General features: G+C 49.8%; 1 protein-coding gene, 2 long non-coding RNA genes and 1 pseudogene across 8 annotated transcripts; 1 reads left to right on the plus strand and 3 right to left on the minus strand.

Annotated features, from left to right (window-relative positions):
• Window positions 1–81: 81 nt before the first annotated feature.
• LOC145531141 (olfactory receptor 10AC1-like) lies at window positions 82–14,259 on the minus strand. 6 transcript variants are annotated; one of them, XM_081552896.1, is made up of 5 exons: window positions 14,113–14,259; window positions 13,783–14,014; window positions 7,987–8,311; window positions 3,072–3,166; window positions 82–1,788 (listed from the first exon to the last, which is right to left on the minus strand). In XM_081552896.1, exon 5 carries the CDS (start codon window positions 1,733–1,735, stop codon window positions 944–946), a length of 792 nt encoding a protein of 263 aa, XP_081409022.1. In that variant the 5' UTR covers window positions 1,736–1,788; window positions 3,072–3,166; window positions 7,987–8,311; window positions 13,783–14,014; window positions 14,113–14,259; the 3' UTR covers window positions 82–943. The 6 variants fall into 6 exon arrangements, with proteins under 6 accessions (XP_081409022.1, XP_081409019.1, XP_081409023.1 ...); XM_081552893.1 differs by having other exon boundaries at window positions 82–1,929; XM_081552897.1 differs by lacking the exon at window positions 7,987–8,311.
• LOC145531154 (uncharacterized) lies at window positions 2,803–12,338 on the plus strand. The gene is made up of 3 exons (XR_014072232.1): window positions 2,803–3,359; window positions 4,314–4,430; window positions 10,349–12,338. It is a non-coding gene; the product is annotated as an uncharacterized LOC145531154 (long non-coding RNA).
• A 738-nt stretch (window positions 14,260–14,997) lies between the features above and the next one.
• On the minus strand, window positions 14,998–15,114 carry LOC145533567 (U6 spliceosomal RNA; annotated as a pseudogene).
• A 2,161-nt stretch (window positions 15,115–17,275) lies between these two features.
• Window positions 17,276–18,362, minus strand: LOC145531148 (uncharacterized). Its single transcript, XR_014072224.1, has 3 exons — window positions 18,302–18,362; window positions 18,081–18,206; window positions 17,276–17,609 (listed from the first exon to the last, which is right to left on the minus strand). It is a non-coding gene; the product is annotated as an uncharacterized LOC145531148 (long non-coding RNA).
• Window positions 18,363–18,765: the final 403 nt, after the last annotated feature.

Raw genomic sequence — 18,765 nt, forward strand, 5'->3', positions numbered from 1 at the left:
AGGCAATCTCCCTGTGCCCTCTGCCAACCCAAACCCTTCCCCCAGTTAACCACCACAATGACATCAAAAGCCACACATCAGTTTGTTGTTGGCCTTTACTTAAACGGGAGCATCCAGTATGTGTTCTTTGCATCTTGCTCCTTACACTATTACATCTGTGTTGATCTCATTTTTTGCCAATAGCAGTACTTCATTCTTTTTTGTTGTTCGTAGTAGCCCATTGCATGAACATGCCACAAGCTGGGTTTTTTTAAAACATTTTTTTGATGTACACCATTGTTTAAATTCTTTATTACGTTTTTTTTTTTTTATATAATATTGCTTCTGATTAATGTTTTGGTTTTTTGGCCACAAGGCACGTGGGATCTTAGCTCCCCAACCAGGGATCGAACCCGCACCCCCTGCAATGGAGGCGACCTCTTAACCACTGAGCTGCCAGGGCGGTCCTGCCACAAGCTGTTTGTGTCTGTTCTGTGTTCATGAACATCTGGATCATTTCCAGATTTTGTCTGTTATAAACAGTGCTGCCATAGACTTGTCCTACATGAGTACTCACTCCTTTTCAAAAGATACTCTGTGGCTACGACTCAGAGCAGTAGTTCTCAATCAGGGGTGACTTTGTCCCCAAGGCATGTTTGCCAATGTATGATGACATTTTTGATAATCACAACTTGGGTAGGGGAGTGCTGTGTGCCCCATGGGCCGAGACAAAGGATGCTGTTGAGGGCCCTACAATGCACAGGTCGGTACCCCTCTCAGAGAGATCTATCCACTCAAAATGTCCATAGAAGCAGAAGAACCAGGCTGGAGCCTGATTTTGGGGTCCTTGTCTGCTGCCTCCAGGTTGTATCCACTAGGCCTTGGGGAATCATAGATGGTTCTGGAATGTGAGGTTTCTATCCAGGAGAGGGGATTTCAGAAGAGACCCCACCTGGCATCAGCGTTAGGTGACATCAGCATGGTGGGCAGTGCCTGGCGTCCTGGGGCCCACGGCCCGCCACAGGGCGCCCTGCACGTCGCGGTTCCGCAGCGTGTAGATGGCCGGGTAGAGCAGGGGGGTGAGGTTGATGTAGACGAGTGAGACTAGCTTGTCCTCCTCCAGGGAGCGGCCGCGCAGGGGCCGGGCATACATGGCCGTGGCGCAGCCGTAGTGCAGCACGGCCACTGTCAGGTGGGACGCCACGGTGCTGAAGGCCTTGCGGCGGCCCGTGGCCCCACCAACCCCGAGGATGACCACCAGCACCCGGGTGTAGGAGAGCAGGATGAGGGCCAGCGGCAGCACCAGCAGCAGCAGGCAGGCCGCCAGCAGGACGCGCTCCTGCAGGTCCCGGTCGCCGCAGGCCAGCACCAAGACCGCCGGGAGGTCACAGAAGACGTGGTTGACCAGGCCCCCGTGGCAGAAGGGCAGCTGGAAGATGGCTGTGGTGAGGCCCAAGGCTAGGAGAGAGCCCCCCAGGCCGCAGCAGGCCAGGAGGCACCAGCAGAGCCCCGCGGTCATGAGCTGGGGGTAGTAGAGGGGGTGGCAGATGGCCAGGTAGCGGTCCAGGGCCATGGCCGCCAGCAGCAGGCACTCGGAGCCCCCCAGCGCCACAAAGAGGCCCATCTGGGCGGCGCAGGTGGAGGGGCCCACCGCCTGGCCCCCGGGCGGCAGGAGGAAGCCGGCCAGCATGGGTGGGGTCAGCACCAGCGTGTAGGCCACCTCCACGGCAGACAGGGCCCCCAGGAAGAAGTACATGGGGGTGTGCAGGGCGGCGTCCACCACAGCCAGGCCCACGATCAGCAGGTTCCCTGTCAGCGTGGCCAGGTAGAGCAGCAGGAGGAGGGCAAAGAGCAGCACCCGGAGCCCCGGGGGCCACCCTGAGAAGCCCAGGATCACGAACTCCCATGGGGCGCTCCCGTTGGATGTGGGCCAGTGACTCATTTCGGGACCTGGGCAAGAAGCAGCAGGGCCTTCTCTTCTCCTTGGCTCGTCCTATGCCGCCTTCCCTGGCCCACCCATTGCTTCCCCTTCCTGCACCCACCCTAGGGATGCAGCGCTTTCTCCCCAGCCCAGTGTTTTCCACCTCATTTCCTGCAGCCCAACATCCTCCAGGAAGTCAAGACATTCAGAGCCATGGTCCACCCTCCCTTCTGGCCTCCTACGCCCCATTGCATTTCCAGGCACCCAGGGGTCTCCTTCACCCCTGCCCACTGCCCTCTGGTTCTATCCAGACTTCTAAACCCCACACCACCCGTACCCCGGGGCCAGCCTCCCGGGTTCCAGCCTATGGTGATGACAACCCATATGTTGGGGCTGAACCCCAGACAGGAAGACTGAAGGAGCCCCTGTTTCCACCGGTTGACCCTGAGCAGCATTAACATCTCAGGTTCGCAGAGGCCCCACCTTCCTCCCTTACACAAGGTCACAGCTCCTAGATCCCTGATAAGACTTGTGTCCTCCTCTCTGACTTGCCGCAGCCTCTGTATTTTGTTGTATTTATTTTCCACTCCTTTCTCTTGGCAGGACTTGGGACAAACCCCTGGCAGTCCCCGGCCTGTTGTTTCCCTCTGACGCAGTTACAGGGGTAAAAAACGGGCAGGGAAGATGGCCCGCCCCCTCTGAGGTGTGATGAGCCTTCCTGAGCGACACATCCTGTTCTCTGACTTAAGTGAGCCCTGGATCTCTCTCACGACCCACTCCCTTCTCTTAGCAGCAGGCCCTAGGCATTCCACCAGCACTTCCAACCCAACCAGTCCTGAACTCACTGCATTACTTCAGACCCAAACTCCCCCTCCTTCTGTGGATGGAGCTGGTCCAGCACTGAAACTGGAAACCAGGAAGGCATGGCTGCTGGCTCCTGGTTCACCCTCTCCTGCTCCTTCAAGTACAACAGGGCATCGTGTCCCGCTGGGCACTACTGACAGCGTCCAGAGGCTCTTTTCTCCCTAGACTTCTGTTTTCTCTTCCCTGAATGATCCCAGCGGATCCTGCCTGGCCCTCCTGCTCTCGGCTGTGTCTTTCTAACCACTTTTTTGGTACCACCAATGGGAATGGCCCTTCGAAAGGATGGATGCCAACTCTGCCTTCTTACCTTCAGGTTTAAGTCCACAGAGTCCTCAGCACAGTGTGCCATCCAGCTTCACGTCTTGCTCATTCAGGATGCCCTGGAGTCCCAGCATCATCTTCCTAAAAAAGATGGGAGGTTCCATTCTTCCTTCAAGGAGGAACTCACGAGGCACTTCCCACGTGGGTGAAGACTACCAGCCCCCAGGCAGGCTTGGTGTCATCCCTTCATTCCATGGTTGTTATGGCAACACCACTCAATTCAGCCTCCTGGAACCAAAGATTCGAGCTGTCCTTGCTGCTGGGCCGAATGATTGTAAGTGAAGGAGTTAGTTGCTCAAGCCTCATTTGTCCCACATGTATGCCTCCATGTCCCTATCACGTCCCTAACCTGGGTTTCTGGCCCTGGAACCACAGAGAGTCAGAGGCTCCACCCATTTTCACAACAGCCACTTGCCCCAGCTTCTGCGGCCTCCTGTCCCCAAATGCTCCCGGCCATTTGAAATCCACATTGTGGTTAATCTCAGGTGGGGCCCATGCAGTCAGCCGTCTTCAAGGTCAATGTTGTTATTGTTGTTCAGTTGCTAAGTTGTGTCCGACTCTTTGTGACCCTGTGGACTGAAGCATGCCAAGATTCCCTGTCCTACACTGTCTCCTGGAGTTTGTTCAGTTTCATGTCCACTGATGAATTTGGTCCACTGATGAGTTGGTGATGCTATCTGACCATCTTATCCTCTGCCACCCTCTTCTCCTTTTGCCTTCAATGTTTCCCAGCATCAGGGTCTTTCCCAATGAGTCGTCTCTTTGTCAGGGCAATGCTCCCCACCCCCTAAAAAACCTACTAGAATCATCGTTCATCTCCCCACCCTGGTACCAAAGGTCCAGTCAGAAAAACAAATATTAATGCATAAAACAAACAAAAATGCTTATGTGTGGGATCTAGAAAAATGGTACAGATGAACCTATTTGCAAGAAATAGAGACACAGATGTAGAGAACAAATGTATGGGTGCTAACAGTGGAAGGGAGGTGGGATGATTTGAGAGATTGGGATTGACATATATTGGGATTTAATATGTATAAAACAAAAAACTGATGGGAACCTACTGTATAGCACAGGGAATTCTACTCAGTGCTCTGTGGTGATCTCAATGGGAAGGAAATCCAAAAAACTATGGATATATGTATATGTATAACTGGTTCATTTCGCTGTACAGGAGAAACTAACACAACATGTTAAAGCAACTATAACCCAATTTTTTAAAAAACAGGTCAGTTGTTCTACCATCTGAAATAGCTCAGCTGGAATCCATCACCTCCACTAGCTTTGTTCGTAGTGATGCTTCCAAAGCCCACTTGACTTCGCATTCCAGGATGTCTAGCTCTAGGTGAGTGATCACACCATTGTTGTTATCTGGGTCGTGAAGATCTTTTTTGTATAGTTCTGCTGTGTATTCTTGCCACCTCTTCTTATATCTTCTGCTTCTGTTAGGTCCATACCATTTCTGTCCTTTATTGTGCCCATCTTTGCATGAAATGTTCCTTTGGTACCTCTAATTTTCTTGAAGAGAACTCTAGTCTTTCCCACTCTATTGTTTTCCTATATTTCTTTGCGTTGATCACTGAGGAAGGCTTTCTTATCTCTCCTTGCTATTCTTTGGAACTCTGAATTCAAATGGGTATATCTTTCCTTTTCTCCTTTGCCTTTTGCTTCTCTTCTTTTCTCAGCTATTTGTAAGGCCTCCTCATTTTGCCTTTTTTACATTTCTTTTTCTTGGGGATGGTCTTGATCCCTGCCTCCTGTACAATGTCATGAATCTCCGTCCACAGTTCTTTAGGCACTCTATCAGACCTAATCCCTTGAATCTATGTGTCACTTCCATTGTCTAATCGTAAGGGATTTGATTTAGGTCACACCTGAATGGTCTAGTGGTTTTCCCTACTTTCTTCAATTTAAGTCTGAATTTGGCAAGAAGGAGTTCATGATCTGAGCCACAGTCAGATCCCAGTCTTGTTTTTGCTGACTGTATAGAACTTCTCCATCTTTGGCTGCAAAGAATATAATCAGTCTGATTTCAGTATTGACTATCTGGTGATGTCCATGTGTAGAATCTTCTCGTGTTGTTAGAAGAGGGTGTTTGCTATGACGAGTGCATCATCTTGGCAAAACTCTCGGAGAAACAATGAAAACGGTGAGATACTTTATTTTGGGGAGCTCCAAAATCACTGCAGATGATGACTGCAGCCATGAAATTAAAAGACTTTTGCTCCTTGGAAGAAAAGCTATGACCAACCTAGACAGCATATTAAAAAGCAAAGGTCTATCTAGTCAAAGCTATGGTTTTTCCAGCAGTCACATATGGATGTGAGAGTTGGACTATAAAGAAAGCTGAGCGCTGAAGAATTGATGCTTTTGAACTGTGGTGTTGGAGAAGACTCTTGAGAGCCCTTGGGACTGCAAGGAGATCCAACCAGTCCATCCTAAAGGAAATCAGTCCTGAATTTTCACTGGAAGGACTGATGCTGAAGCTGAAATCCAATATTTTGGCCACCTGATGCAAAGAAGTGACTCATTTGAAAAGACCCTGGTGCTTGGAAAGATTGAAAGCAGGAGGAGAAGGGGACAACAGAGGATGAGATGGTTGGATGGCATCACCAACTCGATGGACATGAGTTTGAGTAAGCACTGGGAGTTGGGTATGGACAGGGAGGCCTGGCGTGCTGCAGTCCATGGGGTTGCAAAGAGCTGGACATGACTGAGTGACTGAATTGATCTGAACTGTCCTGCCATCTCAACAAGAGACATATTCTTCCTTCTCTTTTCTCTCTCCATACACTCCCATTCTTAAAATGTCACCCCTTTGGAGGCTAATTCAAGCTCACCTTTCCCAAGGAGCCCTACCCGGCTGGGTCCAATCACTGCTCCAAGGCAATTACATACGTTAACAGCACAGCAGACATCTGTTGACACATATTAAACCAGCCGGTCAGGCTGATCCTCATGTGGACACTCCAGCATCCCTGAGCTCTCTCTTCATATCTAACCAGTGTTTCCTCTCCTTCTGCACTGAGGTCACTTTATAGAATCCAGACCAACAGCCAGCACGCTGTGAACCATGAAATCCATGACCATCCACTAAGCTGGTCACAACGTGTCCCTGTCTGGTTCCTCACCCTTAACGTAACAGAGTTGGACCAGATGGTCTTGAAAGTTCCTTCCTGTTCTGATACTATCTGGTTCTATCAAAAGATGAGTTTGTGCGTATGCTTTTACTCCCAAGCAGAGCTATTTTTTGAAAGACATTTTGATGTTTTAGGAATTCATAAAGAAGTTGTAAGAGGTCAGTCGAATTTAGAATCAGTAAAGGAAGCATAGTAGATGTCCATTTATGGGTCTTAGAGGGGCCTTAGGCCAGTGCACTTATCAATATCGCTTTATCTAGCTACACCCATGTGTTTGTGTGTCCATTTGCACACTTGTGTGCCAGGCAGTTTTGGACGTGTTCTGCCTCATCATTCAATTTTGGGGGGCGGTGCTCAGATAACAGAGATGTTGGGAGTGAAGAAGGAGGTCTGCTCTCTACTCCTCTGTGATGCTGCCCAAGTCACGTCTTTTCTCTGTGGCCCAAGAGTACCCCCAGGTATCAGGGTCTGGTTCCTTTGTCCTCTTGAAGCCAGGATGGTGTGAGGACACACACCAGGCTTCTCTTCTCGCTGGTGGAGAGAGCCTGGAGAGAGTTTTGAACCTTTGGGAGCACCAGCGGCCTTCCCCAACCCCAGAGAATGGTTTTCATGATGGACGGCAAGTGTCTGGCATAGCAGTCCCTGCTATAGCAGGTGTCACTGGAAAAAATAGCAGAATATCAAGACACGCTTAGTCCTGCCATTTGTTCCTGCTGCCTGCGCATCTGGCACGTTCGGCCCTGCTGAAGCACTCTGGACGGAGTGTTACCTGGAGAGGTGGGGTAAGCCGTGGAGAGAGGAGAGGCCCCGTGTGGACCGGGGCGGCAGCCCGTGCCGTGGGTCAGTACCTCTGCCGTCTGCTCTGATTCTGAGACCGGAAATGCCGGCAAGCTGGGGCCTGGGCCTCTCTTCTCCAACCCCTCGCCCCAGCTCTTCCTCCACTGTCTCCTGGAAAGTTGTCCAGAGACCCTGACCCTACCTGACTCTTCACTGGCATTGCCCCCTCCCCCCTACACCATTGCCTATAAACACAGATGGACGTGAGGGACAGCATCGAAGTCATCTCTGTGGCGGGCGCTGTTACGGCTATTGGTTGAATCCTCGTGAGGGGCAGGCTGTGTCCTCAGCCCTCAGCAGGAGCCGCATTATTTAAAATTCACGAGACCACCATGGAGCCGTAATCATCATCATTACTGCTCATTTACAGGGGAGGAAGTGAGACTCAGAGACACTGAGCTGCTGAAGGGGTCACACAGTGTCCTTTGGAATCAGGATCTGTCCCCCGGGGCTGGCTGGCTGCAGCCTGTGCTCTTAAGTGGGGGCACCCACTCTTCTTCCGGGCTCCCACCTGTTGCCCCCCCACCCCCGACACACACACACAATGAGGGTAAATAGAAAGGCACGGAAGGAGGGAGAAAACAGCAGACCCAGAGGCTGAGGCAGCTGCAGAGACGCAAGACCAGAAACGGGCAGGGCTGCACCTGCAGAGGGGCTGCCGACGGGTGAGCGGTGAAGACGTGAAGCTCGGCCGTGTCCTCAGCTCAGGGGGTTCACCAGGCTCTGGGCTCACAGAGAGAGATGCAGCAGAGAGAGAGAGAGGGAGAGACGGAGAGACAGAGACAAAGAGGAAAAAATGGGAAGAGACAGAGAGAGGGGAGAGAAAGAGAGAGGCAGAGACAGACACAGAGGGAGACAGAGACAAAGATAGAGCTGGAGACAGAGAATCTCCTACATCCCCAGCTTTCTGGACCTCAGACTCACCCCCTCACCACTGCCAGCAGGGTTTCCTCTCCACTGCAAACGTGGATTTCAGGTGGTGAATTCTAGCAGAGCTCAGCACTCGGTCCTTGCCACCTACACCCACGAGGTGCCCTCTTCCCTGGCATCCCAGAAGAAGAGAGACCAGAATGTGGAGACTGATTTAGAGGAGACACCCAGACCCCAAATTCCAGCTGCGTTCAATCCTTAGTTCCTCAGTTGGCTGGGTGCATGGCCCACCCTCTGATCCTGGAGGGGATGTGAGTCTTAGCCATGACTCCTGACAGGGAGCGATCTGGCTGGCGTCGTGCAGAAGGTGGCTTGAATTCTGGTTGGAAAAAGCACAAGTTCCAACTATCACAACGTGGACCCAGCACCCCTTTCTGGCCTCCTCTCCACCATCCTCCCCCCCAGCCACCTGCACGTGCCCCGGCCACTCCTTCCTCCCTGACCTCACGCATCCTTCTCCGTGTCAGAATGTCCCTTCCCCACCTGGAAATCTACTCATTCAAGGCCGGGATCAAACACCAGCTCCTCTGTGAATAAAAATGATGGGGTACCAGCGGAGACTGTAGAGGGGTTTTGTAGGAAGTGAGGCACCTACAGCCTCCACCTCCTCATCTTCCCTCTTCGCCCGTCATTTCAACTTCTGTTCCCAGGGACTCTCAACAAGCGAAGGGACACTTAATAGGTTTCCCAGGGCCCACTTAAGGATCTGGCTGGATCCAAAGCCCCAGGGCCTCATTAGTGATCTTCTCTGCCCGCTGGGGCACCTAAGGAGATTGATGGTCTCAGAAGGCTGGAGAGGGAATTGGGACCCGGAACTGGGGTAGTCCTGAGAGAGGCTGAAACTTCTGGGCCAAGGGGACAGGAAGCCACCACCCTGACACGATAAAGAGCCTGTCTGCTGCAAGAGCTGGGGTAAACTTGAACCCAGGGGGATGAACAGTCCAAAGCAGGTTGGCAGACAGCTCCCTGGAGAGAAGAGAGGGAGGTTCCTACTCGCTCCGTGTTTCCCCAAAGTTTGAACCAAGGGGCGGCCAGGAGACTGAAGATCTCAGGATGGGCTGACTGGTGTAACTGGTGGGGGTAGACATTTTTATCCTTATCCGCATCCTCAGCATCACCACCACCATCCTATGTTCAGCATCAGACGCTCTGGACAGCAAAATTCAGCAACACAGACTTCTTGTGTTCTCCTGCCCACTTAGACAGAAAATCACAGCATTGCAGAACACATGCTCTTCTCTCTTGCTGTTCCCAATTAACATTGAGTTACATACATTTCCCATGTTGCTACCTATTTTTATAACTATGGGTTAATTTTACTTCTTTTGTAAAATACGAAATACTTGTCTCAAATTTCAAAGGCTACATATGTGTGTGTTATTTACTCTGAGATTTTTCTGACCATTTTAACAGTCTGTATTGAATTTGTTATGTTGCTGCTTCCGTTTTATGCTTTGGTTTTTGGCCATGAGGCATGGGGCGGGGTCGTAGCTCACAGATCAGGGATGGAACCTGCATCCCTGCATTGGAGGCAGAATCTTTAACCACTGGGCACTAGGGACGTCCCTGATTTACTCTTTTTACTTGACAAAACACGAGCACTATCCCCAAACTATTATGTATATATCTTCTTTCATTTAGCAGTGTATCCTGGAAATCATCCTGTACAATCATCCTGTAAAATTTTAGTTATTGAACAAACACTTATATCGCTACTGCACAGCAACAAAGACCCAGAACAGCCAAAAATAAGTAAATGAAAATTTTAAAAAATTCTTGCCTATGTTTTCTTATTAAACATTTATGGTTTGCTTTAAAACAAACAGTTAAATGTTTAATCCATATGCAATTTATTCTTAAATTCAGGACTATAAATATAACTATTTTATTTTTACCAGATGTTAGCCATCATTTAAAATATACATTATAACTGATACATAACAGACCTACAGAAAAGTGCACAAAATGATGGCAGAGTTGAATGAATGCTCACAAAGTGATAAAACAGAATATTGCCAGAATTCCAGAAATCCTTCTTACCCCCTTCCTACTGTCACCCTCCCTCTTCCCTGAAGGAAAACAGTATTCCGGTTTTTAGCACCATATATTAGTTTTGCTTGTCTCTGAATTCTACAGGACATACTATTTTGTGTCTGACATTAAAGAAAAACTTAAAGACATATGGTTAGCTATCAGTATGCTATTTACTCATATACAACAGAGATCACAACCATGGATTGACTTCTAAGTAACTAAAAACAAAACCCAACAAGATTTAAATGAAAGAGAGAAAGGAAGGAATAAATGCTGCAGATAGTCTTGGAATGGTAAATCTTGTTTGCACATTTTTTTTCAGATACACCAATTCGCTGTAATCTAGCAAGGAGGTCAGAAAAATCTGTCATTCATTAGGTGGATTAATGAGTGGTATCAGAGAAAACAATTTCAGTGGTTTGTAGATTCACCAGAAAACCTTGAGAGTTTAGCTATGGAAAATAAGTATAAGCTGACTTTCTGTAATGTCTTATCTGCAATCAAAAATTACCCAGCATGCAAAGAAGCAGGAAAATATTATCCATAATGAGGCGAAAAATCAGTCAGAACCAATCCAGAAATAACACAGATGATAGATTTAGCATCCAAGGACATTACGACAGTTATAATAACTGTATTCCATATGTTCATGAACTAGAGGAAAAACTGGACATGTTTAGGAGAAACATGGCATATATTAAAAAGGTGAAAGACAAAACTTACAGAGGAAAAAATAACCATGTCCAACGGAAAAAATACACCAGATGAAATTAACAGCAGATTAAACAATGCAGAAGAGATTAATTGAACGTGACAATACTGAGATAGAAACTATCCAAAATGAAAAGAGAAAATAAGGACTAAATAAATTTCCAAATGTAAAAAAAAGAAAACTAAGTCCACAGATCCAAGAAGTTCAAAAAACCCCAAGCACAAGAAATATGAATAAAACAATGCAATAGCTTTAAATCAGTGACAAAATGGGACTTCCCTGGAGGTGCAGTAGTTAAGGCTCTGAGCTTCCAATGCAGGGGGCACAGGCTCAACCATTACTCAGGGAACCAAGATCCCACACGTCGCACAGTGCAGTCTAAACACCCATCAATCAGTGACAAAAGGAAAATATAAAAATATCTATAAAGATACATTATATAAAGGGTGATAAGCAGAAGAGTCACGGCCAACTATTTGTCACAAACAATGCAAGACTGAAAAGACAGTGGAACAACATCTTTAAAGTACAAAAAAATCTGTGAAAATATCTTTCAAAAAAGATGACAAAAATTTGAAATTTACTAGATGTAAAAAAAAAGCAGAAAGAATTATTACCTGCAGTAAATCTTTTAAGATGTGTTGCAATTGACGTTTGCAGAAGTATCTGTAGAGCAGAAAAAGGCTCAGCTTGACAAATAGATAAAGCGTGTGAAAATACAAGACATTTAAAGTCTATGGTCAAACCCAAAGCCAACATAATACTCAACGGTGAAAAGTTGAAAGCCTTGATGCTAAATTTTGGAACAAAGCAGGGATATTTTCTCGTTCAACACAGTACTAGAAGTCCTAGGCATAGCAATCATTTAAGAAATAAAAAGTATCCAAATGCAGGGAAGAGGTAAAATTGTCATATGCAGGTGACATGACACTCTATGAGAAAACCCTAAAGACTCCACACAAAAACTAACAGAGCTAAGAAATTAATTCAGCAGTTAGCAGGATACAAGACTGACATGTAGAAGTCTGTTGCGTTTCTTTATACCAACAATGAAATATCAGAAAGAGAAAGTAAAAAAACACCCATTTACTTAAAATACCTAGGAATAAACCTAACCAAGGAGGTGAAAGACCTACACCCCGAAAACTATAAAACACTGATAAAGAAAACTGAAGGTGGTTCAAAGAAATAAAAAGATACACCATGCTCTTGGATTGGAAGAATTAATACTGTTTAAATGGCCATGCTACCCAAAGCAATCTACAGATTTAATGCATCTCCTATCAAAATAACCCATGACACTTTCCAGAGAACTAGAACAAATAATCCTAAAATGTATATGGGACCAGAAAAGATCCAGAATTGCCAAAGCATTCCCAAGGAAAAAGAACAAAGCTGAAGGCATAACCCGCCAAGCTTTCAGACAATACTACAAAGCTACAGTAATCAATTTAATTTGTATTTAAGACACTTAACCTACCGAACATCACAGCTTAGTCTAGCCTACCTTAATATGCTCAGAACACTCACCTTAGCCTACAGTTGGGTGAAATGTTCTAACACAAAGCTTATTTTATAATAAAGTGCTGAATATCTCATGTAATTGATTGAATGCTATACTGAAAGTGAAAAACAGAACGGTGTCTGTGTCCAGAAGGGTTGTAAGTGTATCGGTCATTTACCATCATGATTGTGAATGTGTGGCTGACTGGGAGCTGTGGCTCACTGCCGCTTCCCAGCATCATGAAATAGTGTCACATTGCATATTGCTAGCCTTGGAAAAGATCAAAATTCTGCGGACCGTGTATTGCTTTCACACCACGGTAGAGTCAGAAAATGGTAAATCAAACCATGATATGTCAGGGATCATCTGTAAACCTACAATTAACATCTTAATTTAAGACAATCTAGCTTGCCGTCTATGGGGTCGCACAGAGTCGGACACGACTGATGCGACTCAGCAGCAGCAACTTGGATTACTACCAACCTAATTCGGTAGGATACAAAAACACTCTGACAACATACCAGTCTCCTCTACCACATCCTTCGTGCTATTTTTTGCCAAACAAATTACATCTGGAAGGAAATCTGTCCCTACAAATTACTGTCTCAAGTTCCATGTTCGCCTGGTGGATCCCATTGGGCCAGAGACTTTATCAGATCAGTGAGGGAGCATAGTCCTTCCAGCCCCCAGGACCAACAGACGGCTTTTGCCCAATGGGTCATGGTGGAGAGATACTGGGAAGACGCAACTCCACACTTTGACACCAGGGGGAGGAGCTCTGCGCTGTTCTCGGGGGAGGAGGCATTTCCTCCAGACGTGGAAATTACGAGACCTGGAAGGATCCCATTGCTTTAAAATGTACCTGGAGGACTTCCCTGGTGGTCCAGTGGCTAAGACTCCACGCTCCCAAAGCAGGGGGCCCGAGTTCCATCCCTGATCAGGGAACTAGATCCCACATGCCGGCAATAAGAACCTGCATTCCACAACTCTCACGCCGCAACTAAAGATCTTGCAGGTTGCAAGGGAGATTGAAGACCCCACGTGCTGCAACTAAGACCCGGAGCAGTCAAAATAAATAAGTATTTTTAAAAGTCTTGTAACAAATAAAATAAAATAATTGTATCTGGGATTAAACTGATAGGTATGACTGAGTGATAACATGGAGAGGTCAATGGCATTGACTCGAGTAATAATCGAGGTTCCCCTCTAAACCAGAGGGACATCATGCCCTCCCGGGACAAACCCCAGAACACCTTTGGTGGGTAGTTTGGCCCTATGATCAGCAGAGGCCAAATCATCTATGATAACACCTATAAAAGCTGATTAGCACACCCCTTCTTCACATGCCCAGACTTCACGCTCCCATCAGACACAGCAGCCCAAGACAACGGGGATCTGCCTTTTGCGGGAGGAGCCACTCCTGTTCCCATTTTGCAGGTGGGGAAATGGAGACCCAAAATTTGACCGGGAAGCAGTTACATCTCAGCAGAGACCATTCTGGGGGAGGACGGGAGCCAGGTGTCTGTTCCTGAACTCTCACCTTCTGCTTTACTCCTGACCTGTGCACATTCTCCAGCTGGCAGGGCTTCCTCGGGCTCCCAGTCTTCCCCACGCTTCTCAGGGGACACTGCCACTCCCTCCAACCCAGCCCTTCCTTTCCAGGGGCTCTGGAATTCTCTCCAGGGCGGATTGACCTGGGGGTCACATAGGGGTCTCTCGGGCACAGGTCTTGAGGCTGGAACTCTCGCCTCCCTCTCGGTCTTGGGGCGGGTCTATGGCATCAAGGAGAAGAGGGTTCAGTCCTTTTGAAACTGAGGGCAGTCTTCAGATCCATTAAACGATAACTTGCTTAATAAATATTCAACTGTACCCTGACTTCAGCACGCAGCTGGCTTTAACCGTTGCTACAAAACACGTGAACATCCTCCAAGCGGCCTACACAATAAGATGTTTGCCTGAGTCGCTTCTCAGGGACTTGAAGCCAGTGGTTAGAGTCGGTTGAGCCCGCGGACCCTCCACGTGGGCAGGCGCAAGCGTGCCTTCTGACGTCAGAGAGCCACACGCTCCACCGGCAGAACGAGCTGGAGCCGCCTCTGGGCTTCCAGGAAGAAGCCGGAAGCTCAGCCGCGCCTGCGCAGTACTACGACGACCGCACCTTTACCTTCTCTCCAATCGCCTTCCCCCACGTGCCTCCCCACGCCGCAGCTTTATCCCCCAAATATCCCAAGCCCCGCCCCTTCAAGCCGTTGGGTCGAGTTTTATTCTTTTCTTCCCTGGAGGCCTCGTGAATAATAACCCTTTTCTTTGCTGTACGACTCGCACGTCGCTGTTTGGCTTGTTGCGCATCCGGAAAACGAAGAACTTCCCCCAAGACTCTTTGCTACCCGAACCCTGATCCCTTTCTGGGGAGAGAGGAGCCCAGGCCCTGGGAAGTGGCAGCCCTAAAGGCCCCAGCACCGGGGGGCCTACAGCCCAGCACTCAGAGCTTGGGAGGAGGAGGAGGAGACCAGCTTGAGGCGCCCAGCGAGAATCCCTGCTCTCCAGCCCAGAGTAGCCCAGGGGGCAAAGGTTCTAGCCCCTGGAACCCAGAGGCCAGCTTGCAAACCTCATTAACGTCCATGGTCTTCAATGGCCCCTCCCTTATCACCTCCTTCGGAACCTTGCTTCATTCACAGCAGTAATTGTGTGTGTGTTTTTAATTAATTTATTTTTATTGAAAGATAATTGCTTTACAGAATTTTGCTGTTTTCTGTCAAAAAATGTGGAAGGCTTCACAAGAATTTGCGTGTCATCCTTGCGCAGGGGGCAGGCTAATCGTCTCTGTCGTCTCTGTACCCTTCCATTTTAGTATATGTGCTGCCGAAGGGAGCACTACAGCAGTAACTGTTTTAATCAAAGTGTTGTCTGTCTCCTTCTTTGGTTGCTAGCCTGCAGGACGCTCACGACTTGGGTGTCCCCAGGTCCCCAACACGGAGAGGGGGAACAGTTCCGTAAAGAAGGAACGCGAGGTGGCGGCGCAGTTCCGAGTTCTGCCGCCAGAGGGCAGGGCTGCCCTCCGGTCCCGGGACCGCGGTGGTTTCCGCCCCCGGAAGCCCGCCTTCCCTCGTGGGTTCAGTTCTCCACCGAGAATCTTTCGCACCCCTGCCCGGGGTGATCGGCGAGCCGCTCTGGAGCCTAGGCGTGCCAGTCACAGGTGACATAGTGATAGATGTCTTTTGTGAGGGGAAGAAGGACCCGAGAAGAGGGGTCCTCGGAGAGACCGGGTCGGGTCTGCTCAGTGCACGCAGCGCCTCTCCAAACTCACAAATATTATGCGTCTGGGGTGTGTGTGTGTGTGTGTGTGTATTATGCGTCTGGGGTGTGTGTGTGTGTGTGTGTGTGTATTATGCGTCTGGGGTGTGTGTGTGTGTATTATGCGTCTGGGGTGTGTGTGTGTGTGTGTGTGTGTGTATTATGCGTCTGGGGTGTGTGTGTGTGTATTATGCGTCTGGGGTGTGTGTGTGTGTGTGTGTGTGTGTATTATGCGTCTGGGGTGTGTGTGTGTGTATTATGCGTCTGGGGGTGTGTGTGTGTGTATTATGCGTCTGGGGGTGTGTGTGTGTGTGTGTGTGTGTGTGTGTGTGTGTGTGTGTGTGTGTGTGTGTGTGTGTGTGTGTGTGTGTGTGTGTGTGTGTGTGTGTGTGTGTGTGTGTGTGTGTGTGTGTGTGTGTGTGTGTGTGTGTGTGTGTGTGTGTGTGTGTGTGTGTGTGTGTGTGTGTCGCGCTCAGTCGTGTCGGACTCTTTGCAGCCCCATGGACTGTAGCCCGCAGATTCTCCAGGCAAGAATACTGGAGTGGGTTGCCACGCCCTCCTCCAGGGGATCTTCCCGACCCAGGGACTGAAACCAAATCTCTTGTATTGGCAGGAGGGTTCTTTACCAGTCCAGGTGAGCAGGGGGCAAAGGAAGTGGGAAAACATTCTGTGCTTCCTGAGAGGTCTTTCTGGAAACGAGGAGAAAGGAATCTTGCCCACAGCATAAGATTTTTTCAGATCTCAATTTATATACCATGATGGTGAAACCCACTTTTGGAAATAAAATAGTAACATCCTTGGCCTGTCCTCCTCAGATAACTGGGCATCATGCATCCCAAGTATGGTCGATGGAATTGATGGGTAGCAAAAAGTACCGCTCTAGTGAAAAAAGCATAGAGAGATTGCTGAACCCCCAACTGCACTGAAGAGCTGCTGGCCAGGGACCTAAAAATCTTTGATTGTGTACACCAGCAGGCTCATGGGGAAGACAGAGTTAGTTTTCTTTTATGAGAAGCAGAATGTACAGGTCATATTGGTATGTTTACATGGGCCAGAGTAGGATTATTTACACTGTAAATATTGAAAGGACTTCCCTGGCAGTCCCGTGGTTAAGACTCCATGCCATTACTATAGGGGACACAGGTTTGACCCCTGGTCGGGGAAGATCCTGTATGCCACACAGCCCAGGCAAAAAAGAAAAGAAAATTGTCACGCATTACCAATCAGGGTTCTGTTTATTCAGAGAATCAGTTGTTGACACTCAGCGTCATATCACGGCCACAGTGCAGGCGGGGCAACCATCACACTTCCTGTAGGGTTTGCTGCTCCATCTGGGCCCTGTTTCTTGCCACCCGAGATCTCCATCAGGCATGGTCACTCCAGGCCCCTGGCGCATCCCACCCGTGCCAGCTACAACCCTACCATTGCTGGGTCAGTTTATATTCACCCGTCTTGCCTTCTTCTGCCAGCCCCAGGCTCTCTGCCCTTTCTGGCCTCCAGCTCTGCCCCTAGCTCTTTTCCTGATGCCCAGGCATTTCCCTCCACCCACCTGAAGGCAGATGTCACTATGGGCCAGCGCCTCCGGCTTGGATGGAGTAGGGGTCTCTCTAGACAATAGTTGGGATCCCCAGAGCTGGAGTTACGGCTCCTGCTGCCCACAGGGCCCACACAGCCCCGTGGTCTGTGCCCCCCACCCTGGACCCCAGAACACAGAACAGAGCTGTCAATGAACACGTCATCGCTTTAACCTCAAAACAACTTTAATAATCCAAAAAGAAGCAAGAGAGGGTACATGTCTGTCCCTTGCCAGTGCTCTGAGGCCCACGCCCAGCCCCTGATGCTGAGCCTGGGGAAGGGGGACTCAGAAGTGGGTCTTGGGGGGTGTTCGCTGGGGTGGGGGAAGCCCCAGTCCCCCCCCCCCATAACTCTGGATGCTTCTCACAGAGCCACAGTCCTGCCGCCTGGGCTTCCGGGCTGCACCGTGGTGGCAGCCACCTCATGCCACAGGAGGACAGCCAAAGTGAGGGAGGTGGTTTGCGACTGCCCGCTGGCCTCTGTTTTCTCCAGCTTGGGGACCTGGGGAAGAACAAGCCGGCTCCAGGTGTGGCTGGAAGGGTGCCCTCCCTAGCCAGCCCCCTGGTTCTCTGTGCTGGGCAGTTCCTGGAGCGAAGCCACAGGCAGATCCCCTGGGCTTGGAGCAGGTGTGGGGAGCGGATCTCCGACGCTCCTCCAGACCTGTTCCCATCTCCCTCCCACCCCATATCTCTCCATCCTCTTGACTCTCAGGGCCGGACTAGTCCACCCTCATCCTGTCCCCTGTTCTTACCCGTCCCTGCCCCCTGCCCCACCTCCCTTCTGTCCCATCATCTCTTTATTCCTGCCCCTCATCTGTCCTGCCCAGTCGCCTCTGTCCCTCAGGCCCCTTCCCTGTATGTCGTGTCTATGTCTCTCCCTTCTTGGTGTCCCTCTGGCTCCCGCCCTTGCTGTCTGCCTCCGCCCCTCTTCCCTGTCCTCCTCTCCCCAACCCCGGTGGGAGGCTGTCGCGACCTTGGAGGAGGCTCTGCTGCAGGCTCTCCTGGATTTTGGTTTCCGGGATGGGAGCGGCAGTGGCGGCGGGGCCGGGGGCGGCCGGCAGGAGCAGCAGCAGCAGCAGGACCAGCGGGCGCCACATGGCTGGGCAGGCGGGGCGGTTAGGAGGGGGCGAGGGGTGAGTGGTCAGAGGCCCCGCCCTCTTTCACCCGCTTCCACGGGCCTGGCGCCTCACTCACACGCCTGAGCGGCTCTCCCCTGTGCAGCTGATGCGCCTCCGAGCCCAGGCAGAGCCCCACTGCCGACCACGCCCCCGCCTGGCCCCGCCCCTCGACTGTTACGCCCAACCCCAACTTGTTACGAACGCCACGCCCCCAGGACAAGGCCACGCCCCAACTGCGGAAGCCCTGGTTTCATCCATAGTGTTCAATTTTTTCGTCGTTCGAAGTGTTGTTTAGCAGGAGATTAAATCTGTTTCCTGTTACTCCACCGTCGAAGGCACAGCTGTACTGTCTCTGTTCCCACTCCACACCCTTTGCTCACAAGTCAGCGACTCAATGGCCGTTCCCCAGTCTGGAAGGAACTATTAATATAAGGGTTTTGAGTTCTTCAATGTGAGCCGGAATTTCTTTTTTGTCGTGATTACCTGTAGTGACCGGTGAGTCACCTTTTTCCCTTATAGCCCTCATATAACTTAAGTTGG

The sequence above is a fragment of the Giraffa tippelskirchi genome, chromosome 13, assembly GCF_054371585.1.
Source record: "Giraffa tippelskirchi isolate mGirTip1 chromosome 13, T2T-mGirTip1v1.2.pri, whole genome shotgun sequence".
NCBI lineage: Eukaryota > Metazoa > Chordata > Mammalia > Artiodactyla > Giraffidae > Giraffa > Giraffa tippelskirchi.